This window comes from Symphalangus syndactylus, chromosome 3 (genome assembly GCF_028878055.3).
Source record: "Symphalangus syndactylus isolate Jambi chromosome 3, NHGRI_mSymSyn1-v2.1_pri, whole genome shotgun sequence".
In the NCBI taxonomy this organism is placed as follows: Eukaryota; Metazoa; Chordata; class Mammalia; order Primates; family Hylobatidae; genus Symphalangus; species Symphalangus syndactylus.
The window spans coordinates 19,869,590-19,884,902 of record NC_072425.2 but is presented as its reverse complement, the minus strand read 5'-3'; the positions used below and the strand labels follow the sequence as shown (position 1 = coordinate 19,884,902).

At 40.4% G+C, this 15,313-nt stretch overlaps 1 protein-coding gene across 8 annotated transcripts in view; it reads right to left on the bottom strand.

The window, feature by feature from the left end:
- Positions 1-15,313, bottom strand: part of SCAI (suppressor of cancer cell invasion) — a 195,020-nt gene that overhangs the window by 29,172 nt on the left and 150,535 nt on the right. For 5 of the 8 annotated variants that reach the window (XR_010119972.1, XR_010119973.1, XM_055271089.2 and 2 more), the window contains one exon: positions 1,559-1,631. Coding sequence is in view for 3 of the 8 variants with exons in the window: in XM_055271089.2 (XP_055127064.1) it covers positions 1,559-1,631 (73 nt within the window). In the remaining 5 variants the exon portion in view is untranslated. Of the gene's footprint in view, positions 1-695; positions 839-1,558; positions 1,632-15,313 lie in introns of all 8 variants that reach the window. The other 3 variants (XR_008656491.2, XR_008656493.2, XR_008656492.2) reach the window with 1 other exon arrangement.

Sequence of the window (15,313 nt, the reverse complement as noted above, 5' to 3'; positions counted from 1 at the left end):
TGCCTATGGATAAATCCAAAACATTTCTCACAAAATAATTTTGAATCTGCTTTTGTAATTGAACAATTAATTTAAGGTGTTAGAGGTCTAAGCTTTGTAGCATGAAGATAGGAAACCGGATCAAAATATGTGAAGGACATGTATTACAACTAAGCATAATAATAATAATGAGAGCACATATTGAGTAGTTACTACATACCCAGCATTGTTCTATGAGGTAGATACTATTATTATTTCCATTTGATAGATGAAGAAACTGAGGCACAGAATGACTGAATAATTTCCCAAGGTCACACAGCAAGTAAGTGGCTGAGTCGGGATTCAAATTCAGTCAGTTTGCCTCCAAAGTCTGTTTTTCTCCTCTCTATATATTTTTATATATATATATATATATTTCTCTTCATTCTATACAATGAAGTCTTTCAGACCAAATAATCTTGGTATTAACCTATTTGATCATGTAAATTTAAATAAAACTACATAATGATAGGACAGATTGATGGCAAAAAGTACTGCTCAGTAACTGAAAGAGATTACATTCCTCCAGAAATGATAAGAAACAGGATAACAAAATCTTCAAAGCAGGAGAATTTTACCGTTGTTTGAAGGTAAGTTCTATCCCTTAGTAATTTTACTTTTGGATACATGAAGTTAATATTTCTACATGTTTGTCCCTGTTAAACAGCAGAACTTACCTTAAAACAACGGTGAAAGCCTCCAGCTTCTCTCAGGCATTCAAATGCTGACCATCACTTCCTGTGTCAAACTATGTCAGCAGACAGGACTTCTGGCTGGGAAGTAGCAGTAAAATGCCATCTCCCACAGAGAGACATCAGCACTATTCGCAGTTAGGGAGATAGTGAAACAGTGACAAGTACTGCTAAAACAGTGTTAAGGTTGTTTAGTATTTTACCTACTAAATGACTGGGAGTTAGAATTAGATTTTATGTGTCACTAATTAAAGACAAATTATTAAGGACAAAAAGTCTTTTGATTCTCAGCCATTGAAGAAATGGCCAAAACACTAACCTGTCTCTCTGGCAGACTTAGAAGAGGTTCTTTTATTTTAAAATCACAACAAGGTAAAAATGTGAATAAAAGAAACACTTTAAGTTGTGCCAGTTAGGTTATCCTAACTCTGTGGCATAGACTGAGAAGTTTCCTAGACCAGCAATCTTATAGTCTTAAAAGATGCCTTGGATCTTTTAAAACATGCCTGCAAAGACATAGGAAAACCATGCTACATGGATATGACCAGCAAATCAAAACACCTATAAAACAAATTTTAAAATTTACGAATCATGAGTTCCTCATCAGCAAGGAACAAAACCACTTCTTTCTCAGGAATGAATTATTTCAAGGCCTAATGGTAGCACATTAAGGGATCCTGGTTGTTGGCAAGGCTTCTGGGTATATTTCAGAGCGACACCTGCCATATTAAACACCATAAATCCACACGCAATCATTATGGGAGGAAAAAACAAAGATCAGTACTATTCATAATATAGATAGTGTTTATTTGCAACCTATGGCTATACTAGGCAATGAGGGTACATACCTTGTAAAGCTTTTGGATATGCTGTAGGAGAAAGCAAGCAGACTAGTGGCTGTCCAAACAAGTTTGTGAAATTCTGTAATATATAAGAATTTAAAACTGGCATTAAAGATTTGACAAAAGATAGTTACTTAGTAATTTTCCAAAGTATATTTTTAGTGTATAGATTGGGCCCTTAAACTCATAAATAGATGCAGAAACATCAGCAACAGCTAAGGAGACTGCCATTCATATGTAAGTACCATGCATAATAGGCTTTCTTAAAGGCTCTCAATTGAAATAGTTTACTGAGTGAACTACTGATTTTTTAAACACAATGTATAAACCTGATTGTAGTTTTGCAAAGAGAAGTCATCTGGCTGTATACCAAGAGGCCACTCCATCAAGCAACACACACTGATACACATAAAGGTGAACTTTCCAAGATCCAGGATCTGGCTTTCAGCTCCAAAACCTGATTCCTGGAGTCATCTCTTATTGTGGGTCATAATAACCGCTCTCATGGAATGATGTAAAAGACCAGAATGTCAATGTGTGATTTACAGTAACAAGCTGACACTCAAACTAAAGTACTCTGCATAATTAATCATATCTTTTTCCTGAAGATATATCTACAAGGGAAGTAAAATCATAAGCTGTGTGGTAAAGCAACAAGAAAAATAAAACTCCTAGGAGTAAACTTAATAAGAAATAAAAAATCAAACAACAAAAAAAAATTTTTAAATACTCCTGAATGATAAAATGAAGACTTGAACAAATGTAAAGACATACCATGTTCTTTTTTTTTGAGTCTTGCTCTTGTCGCCCAGGCTGGAGTGCAATGGCATGATCTCGGCTCACTGCAACCTCTGTCTCCCTGGTTCAGGTGATTCTCCTGCCTCAGCCTCCCCAGTAGCTAGGACTACAGGTGCATGCCACCACACCTGGCTAATTTTTGTATTTTTAGTAGAGACGGGATTTTGCCATGTTGCCCAGGCTGGTCTTAAACTCATGAGCTCAAGCGATCCACCCACCTCGGCCTCCCAAAGTGCTGGGATTACAGGCATGAGGCAGCACGCCCAGCCAAGACATACTATGTTCTTAGAGATAAAACAATTCTAAAATGTCATTACACTAACTTATTAAAATTTAAACCAACCTCAATAAAAATAGCCACAGACTTTTTTTCCTACAACTGAAAAAAGTAATTCTAAAGTTCATATGGAAAAACTGGATTACCCAAGAGAACTCTGAAAAAGAGCAGAGGCAGAACTAGACTCATCAGATATTGAAACATACTTTACACCTCAGTAAGGCCGGGCACAGTGGCTCACGACTGTAATCCCAGCTCTTGGGGAGGTGGGAGAATCACTTGAGCCCAGGAGTTTGAGACCAGCCTGGGCAAAATAGTGAGACCCCAAATCTACAAAGAAGAGAAAAAATAGCCAAATGTGGTGGTACATGCTTGTAGTCCCAGCTGCTTGGGAGGCTGAGGTGGGAGGATCACTTGAGCCAGGGAGGTCAAGGCCACAATGAGCTATGATTGTGCCGCTGCACTCCACCCTGGGAAACAGAGCGAGACTCTGCCTCAAAACAAAAAACAAAACAAAACAAAACAAAACGTAACAAAAGAAAAACTTCAGTAATTAAAGTGGTGCTGGTACAAGAGTAGGCAGAAAACCAATGGAACAGAATGAAAAGTCCAGAATTAGACTCCAAAACATTTAGGACTTATGTACACATAATAATGACACCTCAGATTGGTTGGAAAAACTGAATAGCCATCTAAAAGAAAGTTGGCTCCATACTTCATACCACACACTAGGACAAATTCCAAATATATCAAAGATGCAAATGTAAAAAATTAAACAATAAAAGTGGTGAAAGAAAACATATTTTTTTGACTTAGACTCTCCTGTTACGATTAACTATGATTGATAAACCTAGTTACATAAAAATCAAAAGCTTATGAACGGTAAAATAGAGCATAAACAAAATCAAAAGTCAAATAATGAACTGAAGAAAATATCTGGAACTCACATTACAAAGGATTAATCTCCTAATACTGAAAGAGCCTCTCAGCCAGGCGCGTTGGCTCACGCCTGTAACCCCAGCACTTTGGGAGGCAGAGGTGGGCAGATCACCTGAGGTCAGGAGTGGAGACCAGCCTGGCCAACATAATGAAACCCCGTTTCCACTAAAAATACAAAAATTAGCTGGGCATGGTAGTGCATGCCTGTAATTCCAGCTACTCGGGAAGCTGAGGCAGGAGAGTCACTTGAACCCGGGAAGCGGAGGCTGCAGGGAACCAAGATCGCACCACTGCACTCCAGTCTGGGCGACAGAGCAAGACTCCATCTCAAAAAAAAAAATATTCCATTTTTAACCTATCAGTTTAGCAAAATTTCTAAAAGCTGGAGAATATACACTGTTGGCAAGAATGTGGGGAAATACTCATATGTAGGTAATAGGAGTATAAATTGATATAAACACTTTAGAAGACAATTTAACTTGGCGGCATCTATTACACTCAAATGCATATTAGCACAGAAATTCCCAAATTAGAAATTTTCCCTATAGATACACTATGCAACCAATAAAATAACGTTAAGTATTAAATTATTCGTTGAAGCCTTGTTAGTGATAGTGAAGGAATGGAAATAACACAACCAAATGACCAAGCAATACAGGATTGGTACAATAAATTATGCTACAATAATACAATGGAATAATAAAGAGCTATAAAAAAGAATGAAGAAGTTCTTTATGAACAGGTATGAAGGGTCACCAATACTTTTTTTCTTTTTTTGAAACAGTTTCGCTCTGTCGCCCAGGCTGGAGTGCAACCTCCACCTCTCGGCTCACTGCAACCTCCGCTGCCCAGGTTCAAGTGATTCTTGTGCCTCAGCCTCCTGAGTAGCTGGGATTACAGGAGAATGCCACTGTGCCTGGCTAATTTTTGTGTTTTTAGTAGAGATGGGGTTTCGCCATGTTGACCAGGCTGGTCTTGAACTCCTGACCTCAAGTGATCTGCCTGCCTTAGCCTCCCAAAGTGCTGGGATTACAAGTGTGAGCCACCGTGCCCAGCCTCAATACTTCTTATTCAATGAAAAAAGATATGGTGCAATGTGGTATAAGATGTTACTACTATTTACATAACTAAGAAAACTAAAGACTATTTCTTGGCTGGGCATGGTGTCTCATGCCTGTAATCCCAGCACTTTGAAAGGCCAAGGGCAGGCAGATCACTTGAGGTCAGGAATTCGAGACCAACCTGGCCAACATGGTGAAAGCCCAACTCTACTAAAAATACAAAAATTAGCTGGGCGTGGTAGCGTGTGCTTGTAATCCCAGCTACTAGGGAGGCTGAGGCAGGAGAATTGCTAGAACCCAGGAGGCGGAGGTTGCAGGGAGCCAAGATCATGTCACTGTACCCTAGCCTGGGCAACAGAGTAAGACTCCATCACAAAAAAAAAAAAAAAAAAGACTGTTTTAGTTTGTATATCCATTTACAACTTTTTTTCTAAAAGGATAAGAAACAGGTAACAGTGATTATCTATGGGGAGAGATAGGAATTTAGTGCATTGGGACTAGGTGGGAGGAAGAGATTTCACAATATGCTTTCTTGAAATTTTTGATTCTGTGACTTTGTGAATGTAATACCAGTACTAAAAATATTAAGCAAATAGGCCAGGCGTGGTGGCTCACGCCTGTAATCCCAGCACTTTGGGAGGCCAAGGCAGGCGGATCACGAGGTCAGGTGATTGAGACCATCCTGGCTAACATGGTGAAACTCCGTCTCTACTAAAAATACAAAAAAATTAGCCAGGCGTGGTGGCAGGTGCCTGTAGTCCCAGCTACTCAGCAGGCTGAGGCAGGAGAATGGCATGAACCCGGGAGGCGGAGGTTGCAGTGAGCTGAGATCAGGTCACTGCACTCCAGCCTGGGTGACAGAGCAAGACTGTCTCAAAAAAAAAAAAAAAAAAAAAAAAAAAAAAAAAAAAAATTAAGCAAATAACTCAGATAAATTAGAAATATCTTGTAATCCAAACAAAGCGAGTAAATTGAATGATTCTTTTGATAAGGCAGATTGAGGCATTTTCTGCACTACAGAGTCCTAAGATGGCTTTAGGGATCTTAGCCATGTCGCTTTTCCTCTTAGATAGTGCTAAAATGGACATTGCTATTATTTATTTCTCAAGGTCTCCTTTTTCTTTGCACTCCTTGCTAACCAACTTCTCTCTTGACTTTTTTTTTTTTTCCAATAATACTGTGCAGAGAAGTGTTAGCATAGCAAGCCAGACTGCCATCCTTCGAAAGTTTTGCTTATTGGGTTGGCCCCTGGCTGGCTTCTGGGAACTTAGTTTTGGTGAAAATTCCTACCATTAGCAGAACTGATAAAGAGTGGCTCGTTCTCCCTAGAATGAGCAAAGAAGATGGTTTATACTGAACACCTGCTTTCCTTCTGGGAGTGTAGCATTTTGTTAAGAGCCAGGCAGAGAGTGCCCACAAGACCAGTTCCCAATAAAAACCCTGGTTACTGAGTTCCTAATGAGCTTCGCTGGTAGATAATATTTAATCCATGTTGTCACAACTTGTTGGTTGGGTAATTAAGTGTATCCTGTGTGACTCCACTGGAAGAGGTCCCCTGAAAATTTGTACTTGGTTTTCTCCAAACTCACCCTACTTATCTTTTTCTTTTGCTGATTTTGCTCTGTATCCTTTTACTGTACTAAATCTTAGCAGTGAGTATGACCATATGCCGAGTCCCGTGAATCTTCCTAGGAAATCACCGAACCTGGGAATCATCTTGGAGACCTCTGACACAAATATATGAATACCTTCTATCAGATAATAATTAAATTTTAGGCCTGAGAAATAGTTTCTTTGAGGTGCTTTACATGTGGCTTTACTCTGATCTATTCATTAATTAATTTTATAGTTTAACTCCCAAAGGATAATCTTATAATCTTTATTTGCAAGTTTTTGCAGAATATCTCATAACTGCCCACATAGATGAAGTGTATGATTCAAAGCTATTGTTTAAGACAAATTATAGCAAATATATACAAATGAATAAATTTTAACCAGACATAGCTCATATCTAAAGTTGCTATTGAATTTTATATGTTTGTCCTATATCTAACCACTTTGATGAATTTATATTCATATTAGTAGCTTTTCTGTGATTCCTCTTGATTTTCTAAATATAAAATCATACCATCTGCAACTAGTGGTTTTCATCTCATTCTTTCCAATATTCACTGTTTTGTGTCCTCTTTTACTAATCCAAACAACTTTTGTTATTGTTTTATTTGGGGAATGTTATGAATTTCTAGTTGGGACCAAAGTAATACTGTATCATAATGATAGTAACAGGCATTCTCTTTTTCTTGCTTATTTTAATTGAAGATACTTTTAGTGTTTTTCTAAGTACAACGTTGGCTATTTAATAAAGAAGCTCTTCATCATAGGTTCAGTGCTTTAGTTAAGAACAGGTGATGAGTGTTATTAGATTTTACTAAATGACTGTTACGAAAGCATGTGATTGTCTTATTTATCCTATCAACATAGTTTATAGTATGAATTTTTTTTTTTTTTAGTCAAGGTCTTGCTCTGTAACCCAGGCAGGAGTACAGTGGTGTGATCATAGCTCACTGCAGTCTTTATCTTCTAAACTCAAGCAATCCTCCTGCCCCAGCCTCCTAAGTAGCTAGCACTGCACAGACGTGGCACCACACTCGGCTAGTTTTTTATTTTATAGATGGGGTCTTGCTATATTGCTCAGGCTAGTCTTGAACTCTTGGCCTCTAGCAATCCTCGTGCCTTATGCACCCAAAGTGCTGGGATTACAGATGTGAGACACTGCACCTGGCCTGATTTTCCTATACCTAATCTTCATGCATGATTCAGATAAACTCTTTTGATAGATGATTCTATTAGTAAGCCTATTGGCTAGTATTTTATTTAAATTCTTCTATTCTATATTGATAAACTACTTTGGGGTAAAGTTTTCTTTCATGTGTGCTAATTTTGTCTGGAAACAGTATCATTATCATAATAATTCCTATCATTTACTGAGTGCTATTTTCTATGCTAGGCTTCATAGATCTTAATCTGCAATCACAACAATCCTGTGAGATCAGCATTCACAACTTATTTGAGAAGGAAAAAGTAGCTCAGAAAAGATCAAAGACATGATCAAAGCCATACAAGTATTTTGTGGCCTAACTGCTACAGAATGAATTGGATAGTTCTGATCTTTTCCATTGCCCTAAATTGTATATCTGACTCTAAAGGTTTCAAAGTATTATTGGGCCGGGCACGGTGGCTCACGCCTGTAATCGCAGCATTTTGGGAGGCCGAGGGGGGTGGTTCATCTGAGGTCAGGAGTTCGAGACCAGCCTGGCCAACATGATGAAACCCCATCTCTGCTAAAAATAAAAAATAAAAAAATTAGCCAGGCATGGTGACATGCACCTGTAATCCCAGCTATTTGGGAGGCTGAGGCAGGAGACTCACTTGAACCCAGGAGGCAGAGGTCGCAGTGAGCTGAGATCACGTCACTACATCCCAGCCTGGGCAACAGAGTGACACTCTGTCTCAAAAAAAAAAAAAAAAAAAAAAAAAAAAAAAAAATATATATATATATATATATATATATATATATATATATATATATATTATTGGTAAACCCAGAAGGGCTAGAAGCCTTTCTTGTGGGGAAAAGGAAATAATTTTGATAACTTTCCTATATTTCTAGCCAGGGATGGGGCTTTTCAGATTTCTTTCATATAGCCATTCAATCTTTTGCTTAGGAAATTATTTCTTTAACTGAGGTTTAAAATGTATTCACTAGCTGGACATGGTGGCTCATAATCCCAGCACTTTGGAAGACCAAGGTGAGAGAATCGCTTATAGCAGGGAGCTCAAGATCAGCCTGTACAATATAGCAAGACCCTACCTCTACACAAAATTTAAAAATTAGCCAGGTGTGGTGGCGTGTTTCTGTAGTCCTAGTACTCAGGAGGCTGACGTAGGAGGATCTCTTGAGCCCAGGAGTTTGAGGCTGCAGTGAGCTATGATTGTACCACTGCACTCCATGCACTCCAACCTGGGTGACAGAATGAAAACCTGTCTCTTAAAAAAAAGAACAAAGCATTCACTTAAAACAGTATATAATGTTCTTTTTAAAGATCTCTTCTTCTCTTCTTCAACAAATACTCATGGACCTAAGGACTAGACACTGCTACAGGTGCTAGAGATACAACAGTAAACAAAACAGAAAAAACTCTATCTTCTGGAGCTCACATTTATGTTAAGTTTTTTTTTTAATTTTAATTTTTATTTTTTGAGATGATGTCTCGCTCTGTTGCCCAGGCTGGAGTGCAGTGGCAATCTCAGTTCACTGCAACATCCACCTCCCAGGTTCGAGCAACTCTCCCTGCCTCAGCCTCCCTACTAGCTGGGATTACAGGCATGTGCCACCACACCTGGCTAATTTTTGTATTTTTAGTAGAGACAGGGTTTCACCATGTTGGCCAGGCTGGTCTCGAACTCCTGACCTCAGGCAATCCACCCGCCTCAGCCTCCCAAAGTGCTGGGATTACAGGCGTGAGCCACCGTGCCCAGCCTGGAGCTGAGAGTTGGATGGGGGGATGGAGAAATGGTAGACTGTGACCCACAGTAAACTAACCAACTAAATAAGTAAGTTATATAATATCACAGAAGGTGACAAGTACTACATATGGAAGCACAGCACATACTTAATAGCACAGGTTTACAGTCCACTGTTTTACGTTCCAACTTGGCCACCCACTATCTGTGTGATCTTGGGCAAATTACTTAACCTTTATCTGTGCCTTGGTTTTCTTATCCGTAAAATCGAAACAATAAAAGCAACACTCTGTGTTGTGCAGGAATTAAATGTATACACATAAAGTGCTTAGAACAGTGCATATTGCTAGTCACTATGGAAAAGTTAACTGTTATGATTATTAAGAAAAATAAAGAAAGGTGGATAAGGAGTACTGGGGAGGTATATAATTTTAAGGACAATTAGGGAAGACCTTATAAAAGGCTTTATTTGCTCAAACACCTAAAGAATAATGTAGGTATCTTTGGAAGAGGATTCAAGGCAGGGGGAAAAGAATGTAAAGATCTACGACAGATGACTGCCGGATATGTTTCAGGAACAGCAAGAGGGTCAGTGTGGCTGAAGAGAACTGAGCAATCAGGGGCCCAGGAAGAGAGAAGATCAGAGATGTTTCTGGAAGACTGGGGAGGGAGGGGTATATGTAAGCAGAAAAAATAAAGCCTTTCTTCTGAGTGAGATCACAGGCCATTGGTGATTTTGAGTAGAAAGGTGGCATATCTGTCTTATAAGCACACTTACAGGAGAGCGAGGAAGGAGGAAGACTCATTAGAAGGCTACGGCAGTAATTCAGGTGAATGATGATGGTGGTATGAGCCAGGATGAGGGAGAGGAGGTAATAGGATCTTGGATACACGTATTAGTTAGAGTCAACAGGATTCCTAAAATGGATGTTGGATGTGAGGGGAGGAGGAGTCAAGTATGAAATCAAGGATTCTGGCTGGGGTAACTATAATAGTATAGTAGCCATGAACTAAAATGGGGAAAGCTGTATATGGAAGAGCCTAGGAATTCCGTCTTGGGCATGTTCAGTTTGCAAACTCTACCAACTAAATTACAACTAAAGATGTGGAGTAGGTAGATAATATTCAAGTTGAGTTTGAGAGAGAGAGGTCTGGCCTGGAGGTTGTCAATGCAGAAACAGCAAAGCCACGAAATCAGCTAAGAACATCAAGAAGTCAGCTGTAGGTGGAAAAGAACAAGGACTGAACTCAAGGGCACTTCACTGATAAAAGGGCAGAGAGATACAGAAAAACCTGTAGAGGAGACTGAGAGGATATGCAGATTCCAAAACTCTTGCCCTGAATCAATCTAGCAACTTGAATTTGGGTTCTGAAGATCTCATCTGGAAAAGGGGACGAATGTCACAGCTCAGCATCTGTCCAAGATGGGAATGTAATAGAAAACTCACCCCACATTAAACTGGAATCCTCAGGGCTACAGCCTTTAAACTGGAATCCCAAAAGGCTACACCCTTTAACCTGGAATCCTAAAGGGCTATACTGTCAGTATAAGGATTAACCAAAACCGAACTTGACACTTCCTCTCCCCTCCATGATCACTCCACATGGGACTGCAAAAAATTTTTTCTTGATGCTGAGCAGAAAACAAAAATTAGTTCCTGAGGGCTGTCAGTGTAAGTCAGCCCTCCTGCATATTTGCAGCCCAAATTTCTATCATCTAGGTGATCCGAAACTGGTAGTGCCTCCGGGTGTCTGGAATAAGCAAATGCAGACCCTCTCTGCATAAAGGTATCCTCATCCTAGGGCTCAGTGAACTTCATACAGGTAATTTTTAAGGATAAGAAGAAGAAACATAGTCAAAAATAATCAAGCATACAGGGGCACAAAAACAGCAAAGGGTGTCTCAAACAGCAAAATCAGATTTCATATAGAAAATCTGATTTCAGCTGGGCGCAGTGGCTCACACTGTAATCCCAGAACTTTGGAAGGCAGAGGCGGGTGGATCACCTGAGGTTGGGAGTTTGAGGCCACCCTGACCAACATGGAGAAACCCCGTCTCTACTAAAAATACAAAATTAGCCAGGAGTGGTGGCACATGCCTGTAATCCTACCTACTTGGGAGGCTGAGGAGAATTGCTTGAACCGGGGAGGCGGAGGTTGCGGTGAGGTGAGATCGCACCATTGCACTCCAGCCTGGGCAACAAGAGTGAAACTTCATCTCAATTAAAAAAAAAAAAAAAAAAAGGAATTCCAATTTCATATATGATTATAGAAAATATCACACAGATAAAAAATAATAAGTATGCTTACTAAGTTTGAAGAAATAAGAAATAAACTTGAAAATAAGAAACTATAAAAAGGGCAATGGAGCGGCCGGGCACGGTGGCTCATGCCTGTAATCCCAGTACTTTGGGAGGCCAAGGCATGCGGATCATGAGGTCAGGAGATAGAGACCATCCCGGCTAACATGGTGAAACCCTGTCTCTACTAAAAATACAAAAAATTAGCCAGGTGTGGTAGTCCCCACCTGTAGTCCCAGTTACTCGGGAGGCTGAGGCAGGAGAATCGCTCGAACCCGGGAGGTGGAGGTTGCAGTGAGCCGAGATCGCGCCACTGCACTGCAGCCTGGGCAACAGATCGAGACTCCGTCTCAAAAATAAAATAAAATAAAATAAAATAAAATAAAATAGAAAGGGCAATGGAATACTTAAAAAAGAATGACATATAATTTATCGACATGAAAAATACCATAACCAACAAAAAACTCAATAGATGGGTTTGAGAGCAAGTTACACACAGCTGAAGACAGAATTTTTGAACTATGAGCTAGATCAGAAGAAACTATACAAATCTCAACCAAAGAAACAAAATGATGAAAAATACAGACAGAAGAGAGGTTAAGAAATGTGGAAGACACAGTGTGAATGTCTAATACACATATTTAATCGGAGCTCCAGAAGGTGAGGAGAGACAGGCTTAGATACAATCAATATGTGAAGAGAAAAAGAGAATTTCCCAGCAGTAACAAAAAACTCCAACCTACCACCTCAAGAAGTCCAACAAATCCCAGTAGATTTAAGCCAAACTTAGATATATCACCATATAACTGCAAAAACAAAAAGGTCTTTCAAAGCAGCAAGAGAGAAATGGAATGAGAGTGAGGCTGAGTGGCAGAAGAGCTCTTATATAACTGAATCCTGTTGTGAATGCCTTAAGAAACGGATTGCTGTAGACATCAGTCAAATAGTTTAGGATGAGGCTGTTTAGATAAATACTCCTGTTTTGACAAATCTGTAAGTCATTTTCACAGGCAGGGATCCAGCTAGCTCTGTCATAAATACTTAAATGTACAAAAGGATTTTCTTCTTCCAGGGGAAAAAAGAAAAAGAAGTATTGCCCAAAATGACTGAGGGCTTTTTTTTTTTTTGAGATGGAGTCTTGCTGTGTCGCCCAGGCTGGAGTGCAGTGGTGCGATCTCGGCTCACTGCCTCCCGGGTTCAAGAGATTCTCCTGCCTCAGACTCCTGAATAGCTGGGATTACAGGCATATGCCACCATGCCTGGCTAATTTTTGTATTTTTAGTAGAGATGGGGTTTCACCATGTTGGTCAGGCTGGTTTCAAACTCCTGACCTTGTGATCCGCCCGCTTCGGCCTCCCAAAGTGCTGGGATTACAAGTGTTAGCCACCGCGCCTGGATGGCTTTTTTAAAATTATTTTAAACTCCTGGCCGGGCGCGGTGGCTCACGCTTGTAATCCCAGCACTTTGGGAGGCCGAGGCGGGTGGATCACAAGGTCAGGAGATCGAGACCACGGTGAAACCCCGTCTCTACTAAAAAATACAAAAAATTAGCCGGGCGTGGTGGCGGGCACCTGTAGTCCCAGCTACTCGGAGAGGCTGAGGCAGGAGAATGGCGTGAACCCGGCAGGCGGAGCTTGCAGTGAGCCGAGATTGCGCCACTGCACTCCACCCCGGGCGACAGAGCGAGACTCCGTCTCAAAAAAAAAAAAAAAAAAAAATTATTTTAAACTCCTACTAAGTACTACATTACCACAGATAAGGCCAATCAACTTGCTTAGTTTACCCCTACTGGCAATCTAAGAGCCAAAATATGGGCCATACTTGTTACACAAATCTTGGTATTTCAATCACAGTATTCCTCTAACATGAGGCTCAGACAAGCCTGAAAAGCTACTCTTTTCCTATGTGGGAAAGAGCACGGGCACTGGAATGAGAAAGACTGGTGTTGGAAATATTAGACAAGATCCTGAACCTCAGAGGCAAAGTTTCCACAAGTACAAAATAAGGACAATAGCACCCTCATTTCATCATTCAACATGCACTGATTAAGACTCTTTTGGCCGGGCATGGTGGCTCACACCTGTAATCCCAGCACTTTGGGAGGCCGAGCTGAGTGGATCACTTGAGGTCGGGTATTTGAGACCAGCCTGGCCAACGTGGGGAAACCCTGTCTCTACTAAAAAATACAAAAATTAGCCAGGTGTAGTGGCACACATCTGTAGTCCCAGCTACTTGGGAGAATAAGGCAGGAGAATTGCTTGAACCTGGGAGGCAGAGGTTGTAGTGAGCCGAGATCATGCCACTGTACTCCAGCCTGGGTAACAGAGCGAGACTTCGTCTCAAAAAAAAAAAAAAAAACCAAACAAAAAAACAAAACAAACACTCTTTTCAGTGTGAGGCACTGGGTAAGGATACATGTATCTATAAACACGCACATACACACACACAACCTACACACATGCACGCACATAAACACACGCTTCAGGGAAAACACGGCATCATGCTGGTCACTAGACCTTCATATTCCAGGCGGAATAGTTGCATCTTCTCTGATATACACGACCAGGCCATGAAGGAAGACCTAAAGATACTGGCATTAGGGATTACCCAACTATAAGGTCCAGCTCAGTTGGAACCAGTCCCAGAGCTCGGCTGGAATCACCCCTCAGAGCTTCTGATCAGTTTGCTAGGCTCTAATCTTAAATATGAGCAAACAAGCAGGGATTATGATACTCTCAGGAAAGTCTCTAATGAGAAAGACAGAGGCAAAACCAAGCAGAAACAAATGAACAAAGAGGAAGCAGATACGAGGCAGGGAGAAATTTTAAATGATCACTGATATTCTCAAAGGAAAGTGATATTTCAACCATGATTTTAAAAAACCCAAGATAATTATATATATATATGTGCATATGTATGTATGTGTTACATAAACACACATGCATCTATTTCTATATATATGAAAGGAAAATAGAGAGACAAATGAAAAATCTCAATAAAAGGCTTAGAAGATAAAGATGAGGGGATTTCCTAAAGAAAAAAATGTATTAAAGAGCAAAGGACAGACAAAAAATAAGAGACAACTAGACCAGAATGTCCAATAATGAAAAAAGTTCTTAAAAGACAGAACAGGAAAAAAGAAAATGCAGAGAGAAAATCAATGGACTAACTCTAGAAAATGAGCAGTTTCCAGACTGAAATAATTCACCAAGTACATGTCAAGCACCATAGTTAAAAGTAAACCCAGACCAGCCGGGCGCAGTGGCTCACACCTGTAATCCCAGAACTTTGGGAGGCTGAGGCGGGTGGATCAAGAGGTCAGGAGTTCGAGACCAGCCTGGCCAAGGTGGTGAAACCCTGTCTCTACTAAAAAATACAAAATTAGCCGGGTGTGGTAGCGCATGCCTGTAATCCCAGCTACTTGGGAAGCTGAGGCAGGAGAATCACCTGAACCTGGGAGGTGGATGTTCAAAGAGCCAAGATCGTGCCACTGCACTCCAGCCTGGGTGACAAGAGCGAAACTCCATCTTAAAAAAAAGTAAACTCAAACCAGGGCACAATATTGAGAAACTGAAAAATCACTAAGAAGAAAGACAAGATTCTCTGTTTCCAGACACTGAAAATGTGTTGCGTAAAAAAGAAAACAGAACTAGAATGCTTTATGCTTCTTAAGACATACTGGACTGGGCGCCATGGCTCAGGCTGAGCGTGGTGGCTCATGCCTGTAACCCTAGCACTTTGGGAGGCCCAGGCAGGTGTTCAAGACCAGCCTGGCCAACATGGTGAAACCCCGACTCTACTAAAAATACAAAAAATTAGTCGGGTGTGGTGGTGTGCGCCTGTAATCCCAGCTACTCAGGAG